At 33.1% G+C, this 13093-nt stretch overlaps 1 protein-coding gene across 1 annotated transcript in view; it reads right to left on the bottom strand.

Moving 5' to 3' along the window:
• The window catches only part of LOC119836666, a 121244-nt gene that overhangs the window by 14029 nt on the left and 94122 nt on the right, over window positions 1-13093 (bottom strand). The window contains exons 26-27 of the mRNA XM_038362059.1: window positions 7825-7919; window positions 7277-7346 (exon numbers count right to left, since the gene is read on the bottom strand). Coding sequence (XP_038217987.1) covers window positions 7277-7346; window positions 7825-7919 — 165 coding nt within the window. The remainder of the gene's footprint in view (window positions 1-7276; window positions 7347-7824; window positions 7920-13093) is intronic.

Here is a 13093-nt window from a genome sequence, read left to right as displayed (position 1 = left end):
AAAAAAAAACAAAAAAAAGACCGACGTGAAGTTAATAACATTCGAAATTCGAGATTCGAGAAGGTTCGAGTTGTTTTTCGTTCGATGAGTGGATATGCGAGCCCATGTCCGTATATCGCACCCTTCCCAGTATTTTTTTTAATTCCATCGTCAATTCTATCCCTTATCCTGTATAAGAGGGCAACCCATTTTTAGAGTATCCAATTCTACAAATGTTCATGGGCAGTACTTGCTTGTTTAGGCAAACAACCAGCTTAATTGCCCGCTCTAACATAAAATATTCCACAAGATAAATGAGCAGTTCCACATGGACACTATTACAAAGATTTTAAAAGCCCTCAACAATGACGTATTATATTGACGGCGGTAAAAGCGACACTGCGAGATAATTTTGTTTGATCAGCTCGAGTTACTAAGTGCGGGTAGTGTTATGATATGGTACCGACATAGAAGCGGGTTTTTTATTGTATGTACTTGATTGTAATAATATAGCGATAAGTAGCCGATTGTACTGTTAGCGTAGGTGCATTGTCATATGGGTGTTGCACATTGAATAAAACAAATAATTAAAAAGATGATGATTTGGTTGACAAACGATATATGAATAATATAATAATAACTCTAAAAGTACTAATTATAATGCTAATTGTTTGTGTATATTCTTGAAATCTAAAATTCATATAATTTTAAATTATTCGTATAAAACATGAAGCAATATAATGATCTTTAAATACTTAAAAACCACAAATATTGGAGCTAATATACGTTTTGAATTTAATCTCAAGAATTATTGGACCGATACAAAAACTTTTAACACCATAAGCTTTTTACGTGATTCTCGAATGCTATGTGTTATATTTATTTATTATATGTATCACGGGCGAAGAAGGGATGGACCAATATAAAAAAATATATTAAAAAATTCTAAAAATATTTCCTATAACAATTATATGAATTAAGTCTTCCATCTAATTTGAAGTTCAATCTGCAAACAGTTACTGCTTATCTAACAGCTAGGTGTTACTGAAACCAGACAGACTAAAAGGCAACATTTTGAGGTCACTGACCTTTATTAATTATTATCAGTGTTCATTACCATGTGAACAATTCATTTAAGTCTAATGGAACTTTTGACGTACGCTTATGAAATCTGTATCCATTTAAAATATAACGAATATTTCTAAAATAAAAACACAACGAAAAGATTTATACAAAGACAGATACTTCGAACGATTATTTGAAAATTAAGACACAAAAAGATTTTTGAATAAATGGAAGGAACAGATTTGAGAAGCAATTAATAAATAATTTATCATTCATTGTACGAGTATCTTACGGAAAATTTTCATTACAAATAATCTATTTAAGTACGTATAAAATGAATCACCAAATATGTTGCTAAGCGTAAAACTCGAGAACGGCTCGACCAATTTGGTAAATTTTGTTTTTATATTTTCGTTAAGGCACGAGGGAGGTTCTAATGGAGAGAAACCGTATCACGGGTGAAGCCGGAAGCAACCGCTAGTCGTCGTTTCAGCCTTTTAGGACGTCCACTGTTGGACATAGGCCTCCACCAAGGATGTCCAGAACGACCTATCACCAGCGGCCTGAGTCCAGCGGCTCCCTACCACTTTAATCAGGTCGTCCGTCCATATTGTTGAAGGTTCTTCGGGCTATGTGCCCAGCCCAGCGCCACCTCAACTTGCTCAACCGCTAGTATCGAATAAATATTTAGATTTTTAATGTAACCTCTTTGAGTGAGTACAAAAACCGGTCAATAAGATGTTGATATCTATAGAATTGAAAATAATCTAACAACAACGTTAGGTTCACATGAATCACCCAATTAGCGGCTAATTAAAGTGAAATATTTACGATTATTTAAGTTTGCGGATCTTCATTCGACCTTAGGGCATAGATTATAAATAACTAGCTGCGCCCCGCAGTTTCACCCGCGTAAGTCCGTATCAGGTAGGAATATCGGGATAAAAAGTTGCCTATATGTTATTTCAGTTGTCCAGCTGTCTACGTACCAAATTTTATTGCAATCAGTTCAGTTGTTTTTGCGCGAAAGAGTAACAAACACACACGCCGCATATCCTTACAAACTTTCGCATTTATAATATTAGTAGGATAGGATTAGTAGCAGTAAATTGCAACTACGTCTAGAATCTTGTAAACGACTGAAAATGTGACGTTTGGTTTGGTTTTGTTAATCCGGTGAATATTTTATTTACCAAATACGCATAAAAATCGATTAACTTTTTAACTAAATAGTGGTCATTACGCTTATAAGTATTCAAAGCCAAATACAATCGAACATGATAAAATAAACATGGTAGAGTTTTTATTCATCCCTTTTAGCTTAGGCGCTTTTTAATCTAAACAGTAAATTACCCTTTCTTATTTCTATTTTAATGTTAATAGTGTACGTCGTCACATGAGAAAGAAAGAAAATACGTTTATTTTAACAAATGCCACACAGTAAAAATAATGTTAGGTAAAAGTTAAACATAAAGATAATAATAATTTAAGTGATACATGATATGGAGTCTGTGTAGCATGAAATCATTAAAAAAGGACAGGACCGTGACATTCTGTGACGCAGATACATGAGTATGCTTCAGCACGAATTGGGCCAGCTCGAAGGAACGACACCCCCACAGAAGATCAGAGTGAAATGCTAGCATGCGAATGCTACCCTTTCTGTACAGTGCCTGGGAGGCCCGTATCCTATTCCTATCCCTTCCCAGTCCTTTTTTATTCCTCTTATCAATCCTCTTTTCAATCACATCACAATTTAAAATCGGCAATTCATTTACAGAAGCATAAGGTCTCTGCAAATGATCATGGGCAATACTGGCGAATCACCAGCACCTTTACCGACTATGACATTAATAGAATGATATATGTTTGTTATTCTTACGCTATATAGTCTAGACGAATAAAAAGATTTGAATTAAATTACATATTCGTACATAGATAGCGGTTAAATTAAAAACAAGAAGATTCATATAACTCTTGCCAAAGGACTTAACATTATCATCATTAAGTATGGAGAAAAAATTGCATTAAAATGAAAAATTAAAATCCATTATTGCTCTTGTTATAAATACGCATATACCAGAATTTGAATCACTTCAAATACATTTGAAAATGTATTTAAACCGAATATAAACGAATGAATTACGATTAAAAAAAGTTTAAGTAACCTTAGTATAGTCTACATAGTCTACATAGTTACGAATCAAAACAGGAAAATTTTGAAACAGGTCTCGGAACCGGTGAACATTTTTATAAAATGGCTATTTTTAAATTAAATGTGTAATTCGAAAATACTCTTGTACATAAATAATTAACGCTTATCTATTTATAGACACCGCCAACCGGTTCTCTAGACCCCATTTATACCATACTTATTACCACGCCGAAACCACAAATTATGATACACAATGTCAATATCCTCTTTTTTAAAAGTCGGTCAAATTCACAATCTAACCGGCCGCTGTTTAAATATTACCTGTGCACGTAATTATAGCTAATAAAACACTTCAAATATCACAAATATACAAACAAAGGCACTATCAACATAGCAACATAAACACTCATATATAATATTCACTAGAACACCATAAAATAACTTAATTTCGTTAAATACGTACACCCCAGTATCGCCGCGTCTCGAAACTAAGTACATACATTTGTATGACATTGCTAAAAGTGTAAGATAACAAACAGATTTGACTTAACATAATGCACATATCAATAGCACAACGCAAGCGATTTTATAACTTAACACATTCGCACAAGTACGGTTTCCGCGTAATTAAAACGTGTCATGTGTTACGTTTTTCATGCCCAACGCAAGATAAACACTAAAATGTCTCCGCCGTATGAATAAAAACGCTATAGCGGCGGATTAAAGTTTAAACTCGTTTAATTTATTGTCGTAGGAAAACACTACGGAAATCAACATAGCTTAATAGTGTCGGTGTGAAAGGGATGGGAGATAGTTATGTTTGGTGGCGTGAAAGAGATAGTAACGACAAGGTCAGCGATTTAAGCGAACAATAAATTATAATATAAATACTAGAGATCATACGCTTTAAACGGATTTTCTTAAATCACGATCCTTTACTGTATTAAATAATTATTAGCTATTAGCTGAAACCTGCGGCTTCACTAGCGTGGTATCCGGCTAAACTATAGTCTTAAATATAGTTATATGGTAATCCAGACAAAAATCTCTCTGCATCAAATTTCATGCAGATTCATCAGCTGATTTTGCATAAAAGTTTAACAAACATACATACATTCCTAAAAATATTCCGCTTTTTTAATGATAGCAGAAAAGTCCGATTTAATGTTAACTACTATATTTTAATTATTACTCACTATCTTAATATATTATAAATGCGAAAGTTTAAAGGATGTGTGCATGTTAGTTACTCATTCACGCAAAAACTACTGAAACGATTACAATGAAATTTGGTACGTAGATAGCTGGACAACTGGAATAACACATAAGCAAGTTTTTATCCCGATATTCCTACGGGATACAGACTTGAGCGGGTGAAACCGCGGGGCGCTGCTAGTATGTTATATTTATGAATCATTTAAAGTAATTTGGTATTACAGAAGAAATCAATTCTTTTCGGTATAAGCAAAAATCAAACCAAAGTTAGTTAAAACAATGATTTATATATTTGCTACCAGGATAAGAAGGCTACTGGAATTATGGGTTTGTTGGTATTGATGGGTATTCATGGGACTAAGGCAAAGTAACGTTTTAATATTATTAAAGTTATTGTTATGTAATATTTCCACTGTTGTGGTCAGATATTTTTTTTATTCTATTCAGCACATATTATATCGAAGTACCTGCTATAAGATATAATCATATATAGATCATATAAGATACATAGAGAAGTCTTCCTGTTTATCTAAGCAATATGAATTGGAGTCACATGTATTATTGTGGGGTATGGGGCAGATACATTTCATGTACCTACAGGTACGCGATCATCTCAGATGTTTTGTTAGTCTTCACTGGGAATCGAACCTCCCAGAGATCACATTTGTTCTTCGTTTTTTTGTTTGCTTATGGGTTAACCATTGTCCAAAATAGCAACTATATTTATAGGCAAAAAATGGTTGCCTGTAAAGTCGGTTTTACGGGCGAAGATTTTACGTGACAACGTCTTTTTCTCGGTAGAATATTTATTGATATGAATATTATTAAATTGCACAATAGGAACAAGGAATTGAATGAAAATAAGAATTGCACAAATTTTAACTATAGAAAATATTATTTGTTTACAAAAAAGACAGAGACAGAGACACAAGCACGCGCCGATTCAATGCGCCTAATTCTCTAGTGCTGCGCGCGCGGGGGACCGATCATAGTTCGGTGACTCATCGTAACGTTACCGGGCGTTACACTTTTTCATAAGTGCCTCCGAGCCGCAACCTAATTTAAGACGTTGTCACGTCAAAAAGAGCTATTATGTTTTCGTTTTACTTGGAGTTTTTTTTATATTAATTTATCAATATTTTAAGTAAAACAACCTTAAAGTGTTGCTTTTTTGTGAAAACGTCAATTAATCCCTGCTACAATTCATAATACACACACACACACACACACACACACACACACACACACACACACACACACGCATTCACTCACGCACATACACAGTCAAACCCCTCCACTTACAGGCAACTCAGTTAGATATTTATTTTTTTTTCTTCTCTATTATATTCAATTATAATTTCAAATAATAATACTTGTTAAATTGTGATTGACTTTAGAATCAAGCTGGTTCTCGTAAATACAGGTTGCCCAGCAATCTAGCTAGGGAAACATCGGCTTTATATATTGTAAACTTTCAAAATATATGTAAGACAAACTTTTTATTATAACTGACATACCAACATTACAAGGAAAGTACATATTGCAGCGTCAGCAAATTACGCCCATATCCATTTATCAAGTTCACGTGACAAGTAAGCAATCACCTCTTTACATAAAAACGCTTAGGTAAGCATACATTAAGTTGGAATACTTGTTCAACAAGTTACTTGATTATTGTAATATTCTAATAGCAATATATATTTTTTTTATTAAATCCGTCATTTCTACTAATAATTTTTACTATATTTTCGAATAATTTTAAAAATTTGAGAGGTTAATTCTTTTATATGATACAAGTTTGCATTTTTGTTAGTCTTTTTTTTCTTGGGCCCCTCAGTATAGCTGAACTTAATGGGATTGATTTGTATGTGATAATTTTGATTATTTCATGTTGGTGAATAACGTGGACAATCTTCCCACCTAACCCTATTCTTAATTCGTTGAAATCGGTACAGTATAGGCGTATATTCTTTATAATATATAGAATAAAATTATTTCTATTTATTATATACTGTATTTTATTGTTAACAACAAATTATGATAATTATATGTTGTCTCTGGGTAACAATCGCAATTAATTTAGATAAAACAAAGCTTTATTTTTCTTCCTACAAAGCAAAGCGTGGAGTAAAATAAAACGTATGAATTTCTTCAACGATTCGTAGCACGGTATCGATGTCAATGCTCCATACATTACATACAAATTGGATTTTTATTGCATCAATTTGATCGAATATGCGACGGTTCAAATAGCACCACGTTTAAAATAAAATAAACGGTTCATGGTAAAAGATTAAGTTTTAAACGCTTTTAACATATCTTCAGAAATTAATTTTTGGTACAATAAATATGTTATAATAAAACAAGTTTATATTGTAGTAAGTGACTAAGTAAGTACATATTTATGCATGCTATATAAGTAATTTATAATGTTTGGGCTATAATAAATCATAGAAATACTTACAAGCACACTTAACCATGTACAGTTAGTTATAAAGGAACCCTAACCATAAAGTTAAGAACAGAATTAACTAATTTTGTATCTTGTCATATCAATACAATATCAAGTAATCATACGTAATCCAAAACGCAGATGCTTTTTAGAGAGTTTTAATGTATTTTGGGACACCAGCCGCAGCCTAGTCATTATTGCAATACTGCAGTCATCATATAAAACAGAAATAATCAGCCTAAAACTTCAATTAAAAATAATAATACTAAAGATCTTTTCTCTTTACTCTGTTGTTGTCACGTGTTGAACCTATGTCCCAACGTAATCGTTCTAAAGCATTATCCATCTGGTGGTACCCTAGTAATATGAAAAGGAGAATAATAATATCAAAAAACATATTTAGTACTTACCTCTTCTTCAAGGGCGGTAGGGAATTGCGTGAGGGGTTTCACAGCAACATCTTCTAAAGCGGATTTGCGTCTGGAACATACGAGAAGCTTCTAGTAACAGTTTTAACAAATATATATGTAAATAGAATAATGCAAAGAAGCTATCCCAAACTTTGATAATGATCGTACAATGCTTCTATCTTTTCGATCTTTATCCATTTTATTTAAATTAGGAGAAATGGAAACAATTTACATTTAAAAGTACGTTTTACTAAAACACATATTTATACTACTATAAGTATAAACCTATTATTATTTACGTTAATAATATCTTAAGAAAATAAACAATAACTATTTATTTATCGGTTTATTTGCTATGATCTTCAAAAAAAAAATGGGCTAATCGGATGAGATTTTCCCTGGTAGAAGTTCTGGGCTAAAAAAAGAAAGTCACTCAATTTTATGTTCGATTAAATATTGATCTTATCGTAAGTACTGTAGCGTGAGTACAACTCTTTGATATATATATTTTTTTTTGATATAATGAATACAGCTTAGATGATGTTTACCTCAGTAGGATGATCTTATACACTGGTCCCATCAGACCCTTTATGATGGCAGACGCGTTCAAGTGACATCTTCCGTGAAGCACGATTCCATTCACCTAGGACAAAATAAATGTAATTAGAAACGGAAATAATTCGAAAATTTCTTATTATTTCTTCTTCGTTACTTACGTTCTTCATTATATAACCAAAGGTCTAAATTAAAGTTCTTAAATAAAGGGTTACTATTGTATAGTCATTTATCATATTATCTTAAGAATATCTACAGACTGAAATGAATCTAATAATCCAGTCATTAGGATAAGCATCATAAATAAAAAAAAATAAATATTTCACTTTTACTTAAAAATACACAAGACTACAAAAACATACGCAAAATTACTGTGGAATTATTGCAATTTAATGCTACATTTTAAATTGTCTCCATTCCCCTACAACTCCACATAACGGGCAATATCAATTATTACAATGTGATTCAATTGAATTGCACATTTTCCATTGAAAATCAATATGAAACCGCTTAAAGTCTTTCAGCCTCGACCCGCATTGTACATTGAAATTGCAACCACAAAACTGACCGGCCACCATGTAAAGTTCTATTATGGTAAATCTAACAAGGAGAAGAGGAGGAGAAACTCACGCAACGCAAGCGGGTGATACGCTAATACTACGGACACTAAGCCCTTTAAATACAGATGTTTTATGTTTTTCAGACATTTTAGTTAGCAAATAATGGTAATAGTGGTCAAATAACTATGATATATGAACATTTGTATTATTATGATGCTAGTTGACCGATCTCTTATCGAAAAAAAAAATTTGCCATTCTTTAGAACATTTCATGGATGTTCTATGTATATCATATAGTTCTATCTTTGTATCTATTAATAGGTAATAGCACGATGTTAGACAATACTAGTAAGTATAAGATTAGATAATTCCTCATCTGCAGCCTTTAAATCCATACTATTTACGCATTTTCTCGCTTATTCAATGAGCATTCAGTAAATCCAAAGATACTTCGTGCGTACAGCAATACGACGGTGAGTAATGTTTCAATCAAACATAAAACGAGAATAGTACCAGCTTCCGCGCCAATTTTGGATAAGGTTCTTAACTCTGTGTTGTGGAATAAGTAACAAATGAATGGCGGTTGATAAGACGATCTGGCCGTTGCCTGCAGATTCATCCGCGTTGTATTTAATAAATTTAGACATAGACATAGATTATAGACATAAGATAGATTTCATCCTATATTTATCCCCTTGTAGGTAGAACGCAAAAACTTTCTACGTAGATTCTTATGTCATAGTGCTATCTGCATGCCAAATACTATCCCCTATGTATCCCCTTGGAGGTAAAATTTACGAAAGTAATTTTTGAAAGGAAGTTGCATTGATAGATCAGGCAATCAGTTACCTTTGCGTTTTTTTTATATTAAGATGAATTAGATTATATATATATGGTATATTATTATTTAGCTCATAGTGGCACCATATTGTGTACTTAAAATAATATTCGTTTCATTAATTTTAAAGAAAAAAACTTATCCTTATCCTTCCTAATCCTTCCTAATCCTTCCTAATATTATAAATACGGAAGTAATTCTGTCTGTCTGTCTGTCTGTTACGCTTTCACGCCCAAATCACTGAACCGATTTTGATAAAATTTGGTGTGAAGATAGAACTGAACTTGGGAAAGGACAAAGGATACTTTTTATTGCGAAAAAAGGGTAGAAAGGGTTGAAAGAGGGGATGAAAGTTTGTATGAAAGTTCGTTATTGTCAAACCGATTTTAATGAAACTTGATATGAAGGCTAAACGTGGGAAAGAACAAAACATACTTTTAATGCGAAGAAAATACTCCTTACCATGTCGCGCGATATAAGCGATTTTTACGCGGTCGAAGCCGCGGGCGAAAAGCTAGTATAATAATATAGATAAAATCACCCAAAAATCACTTTGGACAATCCTCGCTGTAATCTCATCACACGAACCGTTCCCAAACACACTTGGCTAATGTCCAAAGAATTGCATTACATGCGATCGGCGTTAATGTATGCACGCGAGTAATTATACAATTGTAATATTGTTTCTACGCAATACCGTCCCTATATCGTCCATTGGGTACGCTTCACGTCGTAAAGTTCTGTCATTAAATGAACTATTTCGATGTTAGCTATGTTTTGATGAATAAATGCAGCGTTTTATCAACTACCGGCTGTGACATTATTTGAGCCATGGATAATAAAAGAACCTGCTTATAAGACTAGGTCTTTAGGTACTTTTTAATGGATAGTTCAAACTGTGAAAGTGTAAAAGACAGATTTTCGCATTTTCAATATTACTTATATGGATAGCAAATGTAAAAGTCTTATTTTTGCGATCAGATTACATAAGATACTAGTAGAGTAGAACGGAAATGTTAGACTAAAAATCTAAACAATCAGGAAAAAATATATATTATACGTCCATGAATGACTATAAATTGGTTTCTTCTGTCTGATTCTTATTACTAAATAAAGTTTAGCATTGAACAAAATAATATCTAATTATGCTAACATTAATGCGATTGTGAAAATTTTTCATATCTAATTGTAATACAGTAGTACAGTAGTCTTACATTGTCTTTTAAATAAAAAGGGGTGTGTGCGATTCACACACGATAGAAGTGAAACTTCAGGAAATCGACAAAAGAATGAATAAAAGTATGTATATTTCTGTCTCATTCTTTGCCGGCTTCATTCTAGACATTTTTGTATTTGTGTCTCTTACATGTCGTTTTTTCCGTTTCATCAGGTTTGAAATCACAACGATTCTAAAGAAGTTTCGCTTCAATAAACAATTCAATAATAAAAATCTCCTAGGCTACAGTTATGTCAAATATGTGTGCAAATCGATGCATATTTTTTAAAAGTACAACCCATTACACATTTGAAGTCATTTTTTAATTATATACCTTAACACTAAACTCAAAAGGTCACATTCGCTCAATACGCATGTCTCAAAAAGCGGCAATAGAGTCTCCAACTCTAATGGATTTTAACGAGACTTATCAATCACAGGATGCTGTTGTTACGCAACTATTTTACGACAATTTTATGTGATGTATTCCTTGACGCGAGACTGACCTAATTCCTATCGAATAACTAAACTAGAAGTAAATTCGCTTCGTTTATTTTCCCGTTAGCGTAGACGGTCATTTATCTGGAGCGTAATCACTTTTTATGCGGATTCACGAAAATAGAATCGGTCTTGACGTTAAAGTAAGTGAAGTCCCGTGTCCCCCAGTGGGGTATGGGGCAGATGATATACATCCGTTTCACTGATCCATTTTCTTTTTAGGGACAAGTAGGTGATCAGCCTTCTGTGTCCTGCCAGACCGAGACATTTTTTTTTGTGCGTCCCCACCGGGAATCGAACCCAGGAGCCCTCGGTTCTACGCTCACGTGTTAACCACTGTACCAAGGAGGCGGTCGGTCTTGACGTTAGGTATACCTAAAATTGCCACATATAAATAATTATTTTTAACAAAAACCCGCCTACACATTGTCAGCACTAGACCAAATGAAATCGGACCACACGGGAGGCACCAGCTTTCAAATAAAAAAGAATCACCAAGATCACCAATCTTCAACCGGTTGAAAGTTCTTATGTGTAAACCCAAGAAAATACATTCGAAATGAGACCCTCGCCTCTTTTATAGTTTGTTGATAAAGTAATAATTTAAATAACAATGATCGGTAGTTAACAACTAAAACAAATTTATAAGTACGCATATATGTACTGAACTACTACTAAATCCAAAGATTAGCATTAAGGCCTATAAACATTATACCACCGCCCATCACACATAAGTACCAGCAAACTAAATCTTCTTAAATCTGGAATGATCCCTCCCCCGCTAAGGTTACATACGTAACAGAAAACTAAGATCTCTTTTAGTCACAAACGAGCGAATATTGAAAAATAAAACACTTCAAAATACAGTTCCTTTGTGTTTTATCTATGTATGTGGTCATACTTGTTATAAACTGGAATCTTTTGTTTTAATATCAATTGTTTTTATTGTTTTATTCATTAGATATAAAGTACAATAAATGTTCTATTCATCATATTAGTGATTATATAATTCAGATCCCAATCCAGTAAAAATGTTCTCAATTATTTTCCATATTGACATTTATCTTAATATATAAAAATCCAGTGTCATGATGTATGTTCCCAATGAACTCTTCACCAACTCAAGCGATTTTGATGAAATTTGGCATTTTATGTGCAATTTGGTCCAACTTAAGATACAGGATAGTTTTTATTTCGATTAATTATCCCAATAATCTTATTATTTTTTATTATTACTTACTCAGCCACAGCAACGCGTGGTATGCTAGTCATATGGTAAATTTCATTAAATAGCATTTATCATTTTGTATTGTAAAGAAATAATTATCTTCTATTTTATATGCGCATCAAACCCCTCTCTGGACAATAGCTTTTATGCCATCTAAAGCGACCATTAGGCTAGACGCATAGTCTATAGGATTAGCCAATCACTAGGTCGTTACTCTCGTTATTCATTCCTTCATTCATTCCTCTTGATCTCACGTTTATTTTGGGCCAATATGGCAGTTTGCCAAATTCTAGTCTTTAAGGGTGGTGCAGACTATTTAGTTTAAGAAAGCTTTGTTTGTAAGTACTTAGCGAACTTTTGGCGGCTCTTTCGTGTGTATCTAGCTTTATTTACAGTTCTTTGTATGTTTTCTATTGACAAAAACTATTTTATTAAAAATAATCTATTTTTAAAAATATTCAATAGTCTTCAGGTTGTAAGGCCTAGATCAAATATTATTATCTATATATAATATTATTTTATAACGTTTTGACGTCCCCACAGAAAACCGGCGTGAAATAGCATACTGCTGTGTTTTATTCGGTGAGTGAGCCAAAGCCCCATATCCTTTTTCTTTCCCTTCCCAGTCCTTTTCTTTATTCCTCTCTATCCTCCTTCCTTATATCCTTTCTTATTTACTTTCCAATTTTAAGACGGCAATCCATTTGCAGAGGTGTAATGTCTGCATACTTACACCTCTCCATGGGCGGTGGTAGCGCTTACAATCTGGCGACCTACCAGCTCCATTGCCCACCTAAAAAATGCTTAAACACTTCAGTGTTTGCTCCTTCGAGAGACACCATCAATTGTTATACTTAGTCTGGCCATAAATACTGTTACACTTAATTATAAAAAAATATTACATTTGAATTTCGAATCTGTC

Source organism: Zerene cesonia, chromosome 25 (genome assembly GCF_012273895.1).
Source record: "Zerene cesonia ecotype Mississippi chromosome 25, Zerene_cesonia_1.1, whole genome shotgun sequence".
Classification (NCBI taxonomy): domain Eukaryota; kingdom Metazoa; phylum Arthropoda; class Insecta; order Lepidoptera; family Pieridae; genus Zerene; species Zerene cesonia.
This window is presented reverse-complemented; position numbering and strand designations above follow the sequence as displayed.